The sequence below is a fragment of the Rhopilema esculentum genome, chromosome 9, assembly GCF_057945365.1.
Source record: "Rhopilema esculentum isolate cy_ngs chromosome 9, ASM5794536v1, whole genome shotgun sequence".
Taxonomy (NCBI): Eukaryota; Metazoa; Cnidaria; class Scyphozoa; order Rhizostomeae; family Rhizostomatidae; genus Rhopilema; species Rhopilema esculentum.
The window spans coordinates 3,445,264-3,461,626 of record NC_142823.1 but is presented as its reverse complement, the minus strand read 5'-3'; the positions used below and the strand labels follow the sequence as shown (position 1 = coordinate 3,461,626).

At 35.9% G+C, this 16,363-nt stretch overlaps 2 protein-coding genes across 3 annotated transcripts in view; one reads left to right on the top strand and one right to left on the bottom strand.

Annotated features, from left to right (window-relative positions):
* The window catches only part of LOC135689055 (uncharacterized), a 95,650-nt gene that overhangs the window by 70,195 nt on the left and 9,092 nt on the right, over window positions 1–16,363 (bottom strand). The window contains exon 2 of the mRNA XM_089110087.1: window positions 11,776–11,852. The gene's annotated coding sequence lies outside the window, so the exon portion shown is untranslated. The remainder of the gene's footprint in view (window positions 1–11,775; window positions 11,853–16,363) is intronic.
* Window positions 1,109–15,020, top strand: LOC135689046 (matrix metalloproteinase-17). Of its 2 annotated transcripts, none has more exons than XM_065206146.2 (7): window positions 1,109–1,315; window positions 4,949–5,191; window positions 6,179–6,428; window positions 7,081–7,302; window positions 8,108–8,402; window positions 10,448–10,722; window positions 12,257–15,020. In XM_065206146.2, exons 1-7 carry the CDS (start codon window positions 1,226–1,228, stop codon window positions 12,484–12,486), a joined length of 1,605 nt encoding a protein of 534 aa, XP_065062218.2. In that variant the 5' UTR covers window positions 1,109–1,225; the 3' UTR covers window positions 12,487–15,020. The 2 variants fall into 2 exon arrangements, with proteins under 2 accessions (XP_065062218.2, XP_088966210.1); XM_089110084.1 differs by having other exon boundaries at window positions 10,448–10,727; window positions 12,262–15,020.

Here is a 16,363-nt window from a genome sequence, read left to right as displayed (position 1 = left end):
TTAGTTATTTAGGAGCAGTGCCGTCGGAATGAGATTTATATTGGAGGGCTGCCCATTGTATTCCTCCTCATATTCAGTATACTGTTTACTACATTATACTGAATTATACTGAATTACATTATACTACAACTACAGAAGAAAATTTACTACAGTTTGACAAATATTGGGAGCTCCAGCCCCCTAGCCCCCCAGTTCCGACAACCCTTAGGAGTCCAGCAGCGCTAAAGTAGAAGTACTAAAATTCAAAATTTTCCAGGGAAGCACCCACGAGCCGCACAGTGCAGTTCGTCTATCTTCACAATAGTTTTGATCAGGGCGTTGGGATGACTAAGGGTCAAGGGGGCAGGCTTCAGTGAAAATGAATTGGAGAAAATATAATAAAATAATAAAATATTTTTCGTAATTGTCATTTTATTTCGATCTCCTGTATGTATCTTGTAAATGAGCAAATTTCTGGCAGAAGAGATTGTCTAAACATTTTTTAGAAATGTTGTCATGAATAACAGAAAGCTGGTGGCAAGGGCACTTTTGAACCCCAATGTATCCCCCGCCCGCTCTCCGGTGTCCACTGTTTTGATACAGGTGTGTTTTGACATTGTTAAGTTGCTCCCAAAGAACAAGTTTAGCAAAAACAAAGGAAAACCAAGGAAAATGTTCGTAGATTCTCTAAGGATGACCAAATGACCCTTAAGTTGAACAAACAATAAATTCTCCATATTACCATAGCAATTCGTCTGTTGGTATTTCTACGAAGACATTCTTAATATATTTCCATTTTGTTTATCTGCCTCGATTGGTTTGAAGGGTCTGTCCATTTTTAGTACGTAAGTCGGTCCGACTTGTCTTGACCAAATCACCCCTCCCCCACCCCAAAAATAATATTTACTTTGCACCCCTGGAAATTTATGGTCTGTAGTTGTAAAATATAATGTTTTGTTGTTTCTATTAAACGACGATAAAGTTGAGAACGTGACAGTCATTAAAAACCAAAAATCAAACCACAATACTGGCACATACAGAAATTATCATTAATCTTTGAGTTGTATGACCATAATTGGTATGCCGCCAAATACGTCATCATGAGTTCTCCATTGTTGTGATATAAATATATCTCACGAGTCAACATTAAAATCATGGCATAACTAACTGCGACACGGTTAGGAGCAAGAAGACTTGAGTGTAGAAGACAATTTAAGGAACTACAAACATTTTATTACACTTAATCATGCTACGAAAGGTGCTGGTTATTTTTTTTGTTCTTGTAATCCATGCCGAAGATACGACAACAGAGGTATCCCAAAGTGATGAAGCGGAGGTTTGTGTTAGATAATTTTCTTGACCAAATGACTTTATGAGAGAACCCATTTATTGATTTATAGAAGCTATAGGTAATAATGATATTAAAAAAGGTTAAATTTAGACCATCAAATGTCTGGCTTTATTTTGTCAAAGTAGTTTAGGCCTGCTATTGGTTAGGACCATTGTAAGTATAGGCCTATATGTATTGGAATTTTTGCTTAGCAAGCCACAGTTTTCGCGCAAAAACTTCGTTAAATACCGATTTTTTTTGCCAAATAAACTTGAAACTGTATGGCCAACCAATTCTTGGTTATTGAGTCTTAAATAGGGTCGTTAAAAGATTCCATGTATCTTGCAAGCGGCTAAAGAGAGGATGACTTATTGTCTGGCTATGTATCGCATAATTGCATTTCCCATGTTCGTTGTGACATCAGTAGGTGTGGATCAATAAACTCATTAAGCGCAAAAAACCATTATTGCGAAGATTTACGAAGTTGCTGGATAGATAAATTAACTAAAAACAAAGAGGTGCCTGTAAACAATTGTTAAAGGTAATATAAACAATAAACCCACACCCTACATTTAGCGAGTTCCTAATTATTTGCAAAGCCCTAGTGAATGTGTATATACAAGAAACTTATATTTGTCTTTCAATATTTCGAATTCGGTTTTGTAAGAGCCTGCATTCTGAAGAGAAAACTAACAAAGTGCCTATCTAGTAAACAATCATAAATTTTAGGCTTTTTTTTAATTTTTGCTTTGATAATGCAAGATATTGATCTTGAAAGAAAATCTTAGGTCTTAACTAGTTGTGATATTAAAGATCCATGTTTAAATTTCCCTACTTATTGTTTATCACATTGTCAGTTATAGTCAACTGAGGGTTGTAAATTTAGAATGATATGTTATTACTCTGGAAGGTATTCACTGTAATGTCATGTCAAGGGCTGTTCTCTGTATGAATTTCCTTCTTCACACTTGGCTTTTTAGAGTACAGAGAAACTTCTCATTAAAATTCTTGAATGACAGATAAAAAGAGAACTTTCTTTTGTGTCAAATATTGATTTTGGCAATCTTTGGTTAAGAAGCTATAATGGAATTTTGAATAAAATGTTTCCAACTCAGAAGTTAAGTATATTTGCACAAGAGATGGTGTGATACATTTTTGAGTTGCCAAAGAATTTTCAGAATTTTCTGGAATTAAAAGCATTTTAAAAGGACTTTCAAGGGCAGAAACTTGCATATTAATGATAACATGGTCAGAGATGTTGGAAGTATTTCAAAATTGCAAAGGCAAAAGTATGAAAGGGCACAATATGTCTCAGAAATAGGGGGCACTTTTCCAAAAAGACACTGCTTAGAAAAAGGTTTTTTCAAAAGTTGGGGGCATCTGTTCCTTGTGCCCCAGATGATGGTGCCCTTGATGAAAAACAGGCTTAGGAATATTTCTTAATTATTTATCAATTCATTATTCTTTTAATTGTTTGGATATTAGTACATATATATGTATTTATTATTTTTGAATTGTTTTTATATATGTAAATATAGCTTCAATGTTATGTATTTATTATTTTTGAATTGTTTTTATATATGTAAATATAGCTTCAATGTTAACAATTGATGAAATTAAATTAAAATGGGAATGCTGCAGCAAAATCTCAAGAGCTGAAGTGTAAATTTGTATTTCAACATTTTTTAGAGGAACATGAATTTAAAAGGATAAAAATGTCTAGAGATTAGCCTTGAAACTAAATGGAAGTTTCTCAAATTCTGACAGTACCATTCAATTTAGATTATTGATCTTTCAATTTAGATTTCTGTAGATTATATACAAAAGATATAAGAAAAAAAGACTGAGGATCTTAGATGAAAACTTAATTTGTCATTGACTTGAAAACCAGGATCTATGAACTTGATACAAATTTTTGCTCTGGAATTTAGAAATTTCCTCACACTATTCAGGGAAATTCCTTTGTGTCTGTGATTAAAACAGTGCCAATGCAAAGAGATGAAAAGTTGGTATAAAGCTAAGTTTCTGAGTAGCAAAATAACAAAAAATAAGCATTTGTCACAAATAGCAGAACACATTCTAAATCAATTTTTAATGCCTTTTGTTTAAAACATTTGCCAATACTGAAGACCAGCAAACTCAGGTTATCAACCTTTTCACGTTTTTAAATGGTTTCAACCATATTAGTATAAATCCATGAACTTTATTGTTACTTTTATCACAGAAGCAGCAAGACCCCTTTGAGGGCCTGGGCTTCCATACCCCAGTCTTAAAAATCATTCAAGGGAAAACGAGGTTTTCTTCATTGAATTTTCTTTATTTATGGCTTAGTTACAATGCTACCCCTTTGAAGAACTGGGCTCCAGTACCCCAGTCTCAAAAAGCACTTGGGGTAGATTTAACGGGGGCTATTTTGAATTTTTCCTATTTTGTAACACAGTTGTTGTGTTATTCCATCAAAGCACTCCAGAACAACAATGTAAAGATAGCTTCTGGGGGCATTCTTTAAACAAATTGATTTACTTTAATTCAGCTTATCAAATTACATGTCTCTAGAAAGTTTGGTAGCTTAAGCCTTTTTTGCAACGTCACGGTTATAGTTGATGGCTCTTCAAAGGACTTGAAATAATTTACCTGTTGGTGAATCATGGTTGATAACTTGCACATCACTTTTTGCTGCAAGAATTACAACCAAAGCGCGTGACATTTCAGCAAGTTTCACACTTTTTAAGAAGTAAGAACAAACATGTTGTGAATGTATGAGGTGACAAGAAAACATGCGATATCATATGATGTAGAAACGCCCAAAGGCTCGACTGTTTTTGGCAAGAGGATGAGATGAATTAAATATAGCTGCTGTCTTCCAAAATGATTCATCGCCGCAGGATTATAACAAGTGTTTTTTCTTTAACGCATCTGTTATTGATCTTCCGTAGCCTCATAAACAGGATGTATATTTTTGTTTTCGAATTGCTTCGGTGCACTTATGGCGGGGGGGGGGTGCGGTGGTAAACAAACGAAAGTAGTCTATCGAGTGAGCAACCCCCGTATTTATAATCAAATTTGTGCATCAAAGTCAATCATTACTGCGCACGCTCTGCGACTGTTCGAAGAAGGCTCAAACATCAGATATTTTGTCTTTTTGAAAACTTGTTCTCATGTTAACAGAACAAAACAGATTTTTTCAACTAATTAACCGTGCTACTAAAAATTTGACGGATCGAAAGTAACGTCAAAGGAAGGGTGGCTTTTTTGTTTGGCTTCTCGTTTCCGACCCTTGGTCGCTTACTAACCAATGTATTAGCAAGATTAGAGTAATGCCAAACTTTTTAACATACCTGTACTCAAATTTTTGTAGTAAAATGTAATATTTGATTTTTTAATCATACTTGTACTTAGGAAATTTTGACATTTTGCCTCTGGTAAAAGTTTTTTATGGTTTGTTCCATTTCGTCGTTTTTTACAACGTTTTATTGTAAACAGTTAGTTTATATAAATATATAAGTATTTAATGCTGTAATTTTTTGTCAGAAAACCCAACTAAGCAGTGCTGGCTTCATAATAATCTGTTGTTTTATTCATGTTTGAATTGTTCATTATCATGGAATGAAACTGAAACTAATTATCTTTATCTGGCAGAAAATACTCAAGATGTACGGCTATATTGCCGAGGGGCAACCTGGAACTGGATCTTTGGTATCTGCCGATGCTGTGACGAGTGCTTTAAAGCGTTACCAGACATACGCTGGACTCAAACCGTCTGGAATTGTAGACAAGGAAACTGTAGCTAAGTTTAGAGAGCCACGTTGTGGTATGAGTGACCAGAAAACGCTTGGCAGGAAAAAACGATACGTACATCAAGGAACCAAGTGGATGAAAAAGGTGAGTCGAATAAACACATGTTACCACTGTGCTGCAAGGACATTGCTGTTTTTGCGGGGCTTTTTGGCTGTTGCACCCCTTACCCAAAGGGTTATCAAACAATCATTGTACCTCTTTTGAGTTTCGTTGTTTTGATTTTTTGGGAACGAGCTAATACATAGTTTTCACTAGAAAATATGAAAGTTTCGAACAAAGTTATTCCCCTGGAAAACCTTACTAGCTTGTTTGGTTTAGCTGCAGCTTTATCTCGTTATGAAATACTGAGTTGATTTAATGATTAAATGTTGATTCAGCCTTAATCAATTAATTAATTAAACATTAAATAATCAATTAATTAAGCAAACTGCATTGATTAAGCATGTCACTGCCCTTCCATAGCATTGTAGATTCATATAAAACAAAAGTAAGATGAACGATAGAAAGAACGAGATTAAAGGCTCTTGCACAACCGGCATGCTTTGCGACTATGATTCAAAAGACCGGCCTAATATCATACTGCATGAAAATACCAAACACAGTCAATGTCTCAAGACAACTGCCGCTAAGCATGCCGGTTGCGCAAGAGCCTTTATGTAAGCTCAAGCCAGGAAAGCCTTTCTAGATACGTTCTCTGGTGCGATGACGTCATAAAATATGATCTTAACATTACATGGTTTTGACCAAGCAGACTAAAAGAAGACCATAAAATACCTCTTATTTTGCAAAACTAGCTTGATTTGTTAGATGACCTTGTTAAATGATAATTTATGTTAGATGATAATCTGGCCTTGGTTCTAAAACCTTTAAACCAAAACGCAAGCCTTATGTGCTAAAACAACAACTAAATACTTCCTACAAATACGTGTCTTCATGTTGATGACATCCACACTTAAAAGTATCAGTTATCGTTGGTGGTCTGTAGCTAGGAAAAGTAGCTGCCAGTAGTCGGAGTTTCTATGTTTGTTAACTGTCCAAGTTGCTTTATTCAGTGTCTTATCATTTCTACAGCGGTTAACCTGGAAAATTATCCGTTATTCTTCCAACCCATCAAGAACGTTGAGTAACGGGCAGGTTCGCAGGACTGTTTATGAAACTTTACAGAAGTGGAGTGCTGTAGCAGACATTGATTTCCAAGAAACGACTTTAAGCGATGCTGACATTCTTATCAGTTTTCGGAGAACAACTCATGACGACCCCTATCCATTCGATGGGCGTGGGGGTACACTTGCACACGCTTATTACCCATCTACAAATCAAGGTATTTTGTTTCGTTTGTATGCTCGTGTATAACGTTGAGATTTTTGGCAGTACGTTCGTAGGCTACTGACAAATTAAAGGAAGGACCTCAATACTGCAAGTTCTTTTTTGAATTTAAAAAAACATCTTATTCTACTGGTAGTGTAGAGGATAGATTTATATTTAGCAGTTTTAACTCAAATTTTGAACATGTTTTCTATGATGATTGTAGCCCGGTCTATTATAGACTGCTCAACGTCGTATAGAAAGAGCTGTACATGTTTTGGTGTTAGTACAGGACATTTCTAGGTTGCTATTCCGTTCCGTTTTCATGCGCAATACAATTGTCAGGCAGCTTTAGACAGCATCTCTATATAAGAAAACCTTTCTTTCGGTGGCTCTTACTAAAGATGTTCATACTTGAGTAATGCATCTTCTTAAGATCACTGTTACAAAAGTACTATACCAATAATATTTTTAATGACAGCCAAAGGTAACTGGAAGCATCTAGAATCAAGTGCTTGTAGGAGAATGGCCATCTTGCATACATCTGTATTTTATTGAGATGATAATTTTCTCTGACTTTTATTCATCAACGAAGCGTTTTTAAACAAGGGACAAAATTTCTCTTCGAGTAATTTACAAATGATTCACGCGAAAGTTCTTTCCGACAGGCCTTGCTGGTGATGCGCACTTTGACGACGATGAGATATTTACCCTCCGTACTGCACAAGGCACAAACTTTTACTGGGTCGCACTGCATGAATTCGGTCACAGTCTAGGCCTTGAACATTCTAACCATCGTGAAGCAATCATGTATCCATGGTACCAAGGATACAAGGGTGATGACGTCGATTTGAGATCAGATGATATCCTTGGAATACAAACCCTGTATGGTAAGGTGTCTTAGTCCTGTTCCCTGAATCTTTATAGATTCATTTTGTCTTTACTGATTTTTGTGTTTGCATGCCTTTCTGCTTTGTCCGAGTAATCTTCATAGTTCATGAAGGGATGTGAAGAGTACCTTCTTTCATTTGTCGCTCATTGTTGGAGCTCCCTTACTACATATTCTTTCCAGCAGTGAGTGGTATAGTATATGCATTACTCTGCATGCGTTGCTTCGGTTTTCCAGGTAAGCGTTTTAAGAATAAATCCTGGCCAGCTGTCCGTACACCCGCCACCAAATTTTCCCGTTCCGCTGCAGTGTCAATATGTTGCCCCCTGACACCCAAACCCATCCCCACCCCTTTCACTTCCCCCACTTCACGCTATCTTTCAATTTTTATTCTGGGTCTCCTTTTTTCTTTTGTAAAGCCTTTTGTCCATAAACTTTTTTTGTCTGTTGTTAATTGAGTTGATATTGAAAGAATTAATCTAGGGACCGGGTCGATAGTCATCTTTGAACCTGATTATCGCGGTTTTGTCAGTGTGTTTTGGCAAAAGTCTGAAGTAAAGAAAGCCACTGACACCTCAAACAGTCGGCTGTAGACCGGTTTCGCCCCATATCAGGGCTCATCAGTACAGCTAGACTGAATGAGGAGCTAAATCCGACCTAGGGCCAGGAGTTAGGCTGTCTTAAAGAGACTGTCGAGTCTCTAAAACTCATGCGTACTTCTTTTCCTGTTTTGGCAAAGATCGTTCTTTTGTAAAAAGACAGCAGAATGCATCTCTTTAAATCACTTCTGTGGCTTTTCTTCACAGGTGCGCGGGTCAGATCTAAAACAACTGCTATGCCAGAAACTAGCCTTCCTAAGACTTACCTTCCTACGACACAGCCACCGTTTCCCGAATGCTTCAGTCGAATACAGGCTGCCTATTTAGGCAATGATGAGCTCACTTACGTCGTTCATGAGGATAAACTTTACAAGCTTGGAAAGTATTTGAGACTTCAACAAGGTCCGGTTCCTGTTGGCAGTGTTTTTAGTGGGGTGACAAAGGTCGATGCAATGATTTTTAAAAAGGAAACTGGAGAGCAGATATTTTTCCATGGTGATAAGTAAGTGGGTGTTTATAGGTATTTTCTTATCAATTTACATGCGCCCTTTAAAGACTCATTGCTAACAACGAGCATTTGCGCGTGTGGCAAATTGTCCAGGCGACGATCTAAACAATGGCAGTAAATTCTACGGATTACCCAAAATTGACTTGAGAGGGTCTGAAAATGCATCATGTGGTGCTGGCGTAGCGCAATTGGCTCATTTTTAGCAATGAGTCTTTAAGTTTAGCTGCGAAGAGGTAATCCATCCCTTTTTCTTTCGAGCAAATATTTAATAAAACGAATTAGCTCATTGGCTAAAACTCAGTTATCTGATGTCATATAAACTATAGCTTTAGGATAACTTTTGTAAAGATTTTATGTATCTTTCTGGATTCTCAGGGCAGAGATGATGAAGACACCATGATGACGTTTTATATTTATATGCAATATTTATATAAGGCCTAATTATGACTAACCGGTTGATGATTACTTGACAAATCCGCGTGAGTTACTCCTTACCACTCAACTGGCCTACGCCAGGGAGTGGCTGTCTCTAATATATATCCTTTCTACTGGAGCTCCTTCTCGTAACTAACTACAATTCTTGCTGCAGAACCTACTACACCCATGTGTGTGTTTCCGTTATAACCTTATATGGCATAATGACCTTTGCACTTACCACGTGCCATTATTCTCTTAATTGCACGCAAAATACCAAAACTTAACTTCACAACAATAACTTTTAGTGCAAGGATATAGTACAAAAATAGGTCATGTTCAGTGCAGCTTTGCTTTTAACTGAAAAGTAGAATAGCCTGTCAGTCAACTGTTATAATCTTGAATACGTCAAGAAAGGCTTTCACTATTCGGCTCTGAAAGCCTGGAACGACATTCCCATCAATATCAGAGAGCTCTCTACAGTTGGTAAATTCAAAAAAGCAATTGAAAAGTTATTATACGAGCTGAACACAATCTAAAACACGACTTCCTGGAAGAGCAGCTGCTATATGATAGATTACTGTGCATAATTTAGCTTTAACTTTTTTATAAATTATATTAATGTAACCAGGGTATTTATTTTCTTATTTGGTATTTAGTTGTAAGCTGAAGAGATTTTTGTTTATAAAGAATCTAAAATGAATGAATGTTCAGAGTTGGCTTTGCAGCACGTTTTTGATCGAAAAACATTAAATAACAATAAGTCTATTGTGTAGTCCAACCAATGGATAATTTAAATGACAAGCGATGTGCATCGGGACCTAGTGGCTTTAAAGCTGCATAAGATTTGAATTAATTTTTTTATTAATTGCAATGGTTAAATAAGAATTGCCACATAGCTCAAGATTCTCTAAGCACGTGTTCTTGTATAGTTTCTAGGAATTTGGAAAACAATAAAGTTTAGGATAAGGTAAACAGAAACTTTTAACACTAGGGTAAACAAGAACCTTGCCGAAACCCTTACGTAAAGGTAATTTGTACTTTTACCCTAGATCTAGCCGGCATACTATTGTTTCATCGAGTAAGGCTTGTAATGTTTTGTCGACAAATTCTCAACCATGCTTGCAATTTTGTTTTCTAAGATTTTAAGAGTTTTAGCATGTCCACCGTAGAATATAGAATCCAGTTTGCGTGTCTATGCTCTTAAACAGAAGATTAGGAGAATATTTTATCATATGACTTCATAGATTTTCTTTAATGTGTTGGAAGTTTCTCTAGTATGCAAAAATTTGAAATTTTTCAAATGAAAATAGTGTTCCAAAAATGAAACGTCACCAAATATACTTTTTATAATTTTTTATTTTGACCACTTACCTCTGCAAATTTGTAACTTATTCAACTGATTCTGCACAGATAGACATTTTTCATAATGTTCTTTAAGGCTATTCAATCAATTATATCAAATATTCTAAAAAACGAGTGTTTGTCATCACTGCATGGGGAAAACTATTCTGCATGCAGTGTTTTTTTCTTCTTATTTGGGAAGGAAAAGTTTTCTTGAGGAAATTTAGAAAATTGCTTCAAATTAACTGTTTTTAAAATTGTATTTGTTTCTATTATTCAAGGTATTGGGTTTTCAGAGGCTCCCAAAAACTTTCTGGTCCAAATCACATCTCTCGCTATGGCCTAACAAACGAAATGAGCAATCTTGATGCTGCATTGAGTTGGAAAGGAAGTGGCAAGCAGTATTTCTTCAAAGGTGCAAACTACTGGCGATACGATGTTGGTAGGAGAAGAGTCGACCCTGGATATCCTAAGAGTATTTCAGCATGGGGAGGTATACCGTCAGATATTGATGCCGCGATGCAGTGGAGAAACAATGCTATATACTTCTTCAAAGGTGAGCTTTAAATGTTCAGTAATTCTGGCACTGAACCGTAGCAGTATTGCATCAACTTTGTAAATATGCAAATAGCTGTTACAGAGAGACTAAGCCCCTCTGATGCTCCTGGTTAGTATTTTCAAAGGGTTTCTGTTGATTCCCCAGCCAAAATTTGACTGGATTTTGGAAGGGGTAGGCAAACGAAGATGAGAAGTGTTTTATAACTTTTTTTCGCAATTTGGAGTATAAAACAAGACGGTACTAAGTTGCCACTTCGAGTTTTACGCTTAATGCGATCATCAGGCAACTTCTGAAACTACTCTCTCTAGCTAATTTTGTTATCATATTTAGTTGTTTTGTCCCTGAAAATCTGGAAATAGCTTTTTATGCAATATACATGTTTCAGCTACCCTTTAGGAGGTATACACATTCGCCCGCCGACTGCCGAGTGTCTTAATTTTCCAGTGACCTTAGACCGTATTCGATGACATCCCGAAAGTACCTTATGTAGCTTCAGTAAATGCTGAATGCTTCCTCCAAACGACCTTTTTCCCCAGAAGAAAAAAATGAGAGAGGGTTTTGCAATGCGATGTTGTCTAGACAACATGTCGCTACAAACTGTACAGATACAAAAAGCTATGAAGATATAAAATACATAAATGGAGTAATTGCTGAGGTGGGCCCCAAAAGTAATTTTCACGCTTAAGGCAACGCGAGGGCCCATCTGACTCACGAGTAAATGGAAAACTTCTACATTATATTTTGAAAGGCTCCTTACTGTATGGCTTGCTTAGTATTTTCCTCCCAAAATCACAGAACATTGCAATTTGAGTTTATTTTCCACGTGTTAACTTGACATTCTAAAGTTAAACCGTGTACAATTATTATGCCGCAATGCTTGATATTAAGTTTTCCACTTAAAGGTCTAATTTTTCGTAGCGGTTAAGCACAGGTTTGCTGGTTGGCATGCCAAAAATAAACCAAAATCTAAATATTAAAATATGCATTTGATATGAAATTGATATTTTATTCAAAACAATATTTTAGTTATGTTTACATAAGCAAACTTACCTAGCACAATGATGATTAGACGAAGCCCCCAGTTTTCTTGTTCGGTCGTCTGTCTCTGCTGTCTGTCTGAGGAAGGCCTGTACATAATGATTGTAAATTTACAACGGCTGTCTTGTAAGATAATACTTTAGGTATACTTAGATGCAGTGAAAGGCACCTATAACAGAATCAGTTTGCGTGTTTAACAGGAGAATATTCATCATCATGCACAAGGAGCACATCTTTCTAACTTATTATTATCTTAGCAGTTTCTATTATTTTCAGATTAAGTCGACTAACTGATATCGGTTAGGCCAGAGACGTCAAAATTATTTCAATTAAGGGGAAATCTTCATGAAATAGAAATGTTTGTTGAGATATATAAATAATCACTATGCCTGCGACAGGCTAATCTTAAGCACTCCAAACTTCGTATCAGATATGCCCATATTCGTAAGAATGCAGTCAATACATCTGATGAAAATAATTCTCTCTTTTTTAGGTGACGAGTTTTACAGATTTGACACACGAAGGATATCTCTCGTGCCAGGATATCCAAAAAAGTTGATGGGTGATTTCATTATTTGTCCTGTGAAAGGAAAGGCAGGTCAAATATCTGGAGTTGGCATGTCTCGGGATCAGGCAGGATCGGGTGGAATAAGAATGGAGTCGGAACGTCTTGTTTTCATCTTTCTTGCCTTCGTTACCATTAACATTGTTTTATGGAATTGATGTCGCACTTACATGAGAGCACTTACGTCACACTAAAAATTATAGGACGATACAAAGATATGATGAAGCATGTCTTGACATATTATGACGTCATAACATATAATTGACAAGACGACATTGACTGATATGACTAGGCTGGACAGTACGGTTTAAGAATGAAGGAAACCAGAATTATTAATTATTATCCTAAAATATGTATGTTAAAAATAATAAAATACGTTATGTTCAACAATTTTGTTATAAATCTATTAATCTTATTTTTATGATTAGACAAATTTTCGTACGCTTTCTAAAATATTTTCTTGACTTAGTTAAAAGACCTGGATAGTGTCTTGAATCCAGATTAAAAAAAGAGATATTTTATAGCAGTAGTATGAGGGACGCCAATTCTGTGTACGGGGTAAAGAAGAAAGACTGGATTAGGGACGGAAGAGGATTTAGCAATAAAATGGTCAGTAGTTTGTGTACCTGCATCATATGCCATCTGAGAGGCGATTAAAATAGAATTTATACCATGGAAATCCAAATATTTTTGGGTCAATTAGGCCCTATTGTTGTTAGGAATGAGCCCTACAGTTATATCTTGTTAAAGCTAGCTATATCTTGCCTAACATTTAATGTTATTTTTATGATAATTTTGAAGCTGGACAGTCAAACCTTGTAATGTCATACATTATCAATGTTTGTTGCCTCTTGGAATGGACAAACGCCAAATGAACGCAGAGATACAAACGAGCTTTTTCCCCCTCAAGTTACCGAATATGCAAAAATGTTTTTTCTGTAAAAGCCCCAAAAGGCCATTTTGGCCAGAAAAACTGAGGCACATGTAAAAGTTATTGCTCAATGTAGACGCTCCTTTGTATTGTTGGCTAACTAGTTATTTTATATTGTAAAACGTATATTAAGGTAGCTTTTTTTGAATTTTTTAAATGATTTCTTTCAAGCAACGTCATTTGCTGAAAGGATTTCCTGTCTTCCTGTCCAGTGATGCCCTTGCAGAACATGGATATCCTAATATATACCGTATTTACTCTGATATTCCCGCTTCTCTTTTATTCCCGCCTCTCTAGTAATCCCGCTTGTACTTCATAGATAGTAAGAATAATCCCGCCTCCCCAGTAATTCCGCATGCGGGATTGAAACTTTTAATTGGCATTTGCTATTCTTTACACACTTAGTATGGGTTGAAAATCAAGTATTGAAATTTATGCTTGGAGTAAATGGGTTAAATCACATGATAATGTCATAGACGGAAGAGGGCATAGAGCTGTCTTATTTTGCAAGTTTATCAAACATCCAAGTCTGGCGGCATAAAAAGACGTTTGATTCTTTGACTTCGTACTACTGTCTATAAAGCACAATTTCTGCTCTATCTTGTCTGTGAAAATAAATATCCCCCCCCCCCATTCAATATTAACCCCCCTATACATGTTGAAATTGCATATATTTTTTTCTCACTTGCCACAATCACGTTTAAGAGACTTTTTTGTTGAAACGGTATCCTCAAACTAGACTTCAAGGCATTGAAAAAATAATCCCGCCTCTCCAATATACCCGCCTCTCGAATAATCCCGCCTTTTTTGTTAGGTTGACACGCTAATCCCGCAGCGGGAATATTAGAGTGAATACGGTATGCATCATTTCTATTGTATACCTTTGTACGATATATGCTTGAAAATCCCTGGGTGAGCCACCTATGATCGAATCCTTCTATACCGAGCAATTATGAGTGTAGACCTATATATGAGCCATAAAACTTGATTTTTGTATTCTGCATACAAGAGAAGAGTAGCGCAAAGCATCAAACGACCATTTTGCCCATTTTTCGTTACTTTTATACAGCCACAATGTGTAGAATACAAGGTGACTGTTTCATCTTGTATACCCAATGACTCTTATGGAGGACAAGATACTCGTTTGATAGTGCTTCATCTCTCTATAAACTGTTATTAATGGCGAAATATTAGCATCTTGGAAGTACTACAATCAAAACATATCCGTAGAGAAGGTTTCCAATTACCCACAAACCGTAAATGCACTTTAGAATACTCCAGGAAAATTTTCATGGATGTATTGTAACTTATATAGACTATTGTTTGTTTAAGTATAAATTATTGTAGTATTTTAGAAAAAGTTGGTTTCGTATGGTTTCATTAGACTGCTCAGTAAGAACTGGATTCGTATGGTTTCATTAGACTGCTCAGTAAGAACTGGATTCGTATGGTTTCATTAGACTGCTCAGTAAGAACTGGATTCGTATGGTTTCATTAGACTGCTCAGTAAGAACTGGATTCGTATGGTTTCATTAGACTGCTCAGTAAGAACTGGATTCGTATGGTTTCATTAGACTGCTCAGTAAGAACTGGATTCGTATGGTTTCATTAGACTGCTTAGTATTTTGTAGATATTTATTTTAACTTGTTTTTATTTAAGTTTGGATTTAGTTGTATTTTTCTTATGTTTATATTTGGACTTGGAATGAATTTGAATGTATTAAATATGTTGTTTTTAATAAAATGTTTTGAATTCGAAAATCGGTTTTTGGTTTTCAGCCTTTATGCTAGAAAATATGAATACTTATGTTTATAACTTTGATGAAGATGTAAAACATGAATTGATAACCCAGTGGTTGGAAAGTGCCTCCCCGAACAAGGGTTCAAATAACAAAGATCGAACCTGAAAACGCATCAGAAAAATTTATATCAATCAAACTAAGAAATTACATACCATAAAAATAAAACAACAATAAAGCTTGCTAAAGTAAACTCGAAAAAAGGTCATTGATGATTTAGAATGAGACAATTTCTAAGTTAATACCGTGATTTTTTTTCCATAAAAATTGTTTGCATCTTTTTATTATTTTGAAAAAGGAAAGGAAAACTAATTTTGCTACATGTTGTTAACCAAAGTAGGTTCAGTTTTTTGGAAGGGTTCAAGGGGGGGGGGCGATTGTCCGAAAATTTTAGCAAAATAGTTTGATAAATTGCATGTCATCGGTGTGTGCCTGTCTTTTAAGAAACTTTTTATCCGAATTTAACCAGATACAGGCATGTGGCCGATAAATAGTTGAGAAAGTATGATTGAAAAAATATGGCAAGACGAAATATCTGATATGCATGTTCGACAAGGAAACACTAGCGGCAACGCAATTAGCCATCAAGTGGGACGAGCATATGTTCATGAGGCACGGTCGTCAGAAAAATTTTCTTTGGACCACGCCCTTTCCTGGCGGAACGCCTTTTTTTGATGGGAAACAACCTATGATAATCCACTTAATGTTAGCCTGAGTTTCAGACCGTGTTTACAACTGGGACCAGCGGCTACTAGAGAGCTGCTAGAGTCTCAAATCAGTATTTTCATTTTAAAAAGCGTAAAGGCTAGCAAATGATGAAACTGTTAAGTGTTTTCAAAGTTGTAGAGTTTCCTATATAAACTATAATTGCAACATCTTGGTATGTTTATCACCAACATAACCTCTTTTGATTTTCAACGTATTCACTTACAAATATTACAAAATTATCAGGATGCATTGATTCCTGCATCCTCCAAACACTATCCCCTGCAGAATAATTTGCGGAATCATATGACAGAAAAACTTTTTCCAAAATTTTTTCTGTTGTAAATTTTGTGACGTTGAGCTTAGTAGATATTTCATCTTTTCTTTTGATAATATTCCTCGGCTTGGGAGTGTTTCAATGGTGATATTGATTAATGATGATATTGATTAAGGATGATATTGATTAAGGATGATGATGATGATGATGATGATGATGATGATGATGATGATGATGATGATGATGATGATGATGATGATGATGATGATGATGATGATGATGATGATGATGATGATGATGATGATGATGATGATGAATAATAG

Coding starts and splice junctions, on each gene's coding strand:
- LOC135689046 (XM_065206146.2), top strand. CDS start 1,226: ATGCTACGAAAGGTGCTGGTTATTTTTTTTGTTCTTGTAATCCATGCC. Junction 5,192..6,178: donor GAACCAAGTGGATGAAAAAG/GTGAGTCGAATA, acceptor TCATTTCTACAG/CGGTTAACCTGGAAAATTAT. Junction 10,723..12,256: donor TGCTATATACTTCTTCAAAG/GTGAGCTTTAAA, acceptor TCTCTTTTTTAG/GTGACGAGTTTTACAGATTT.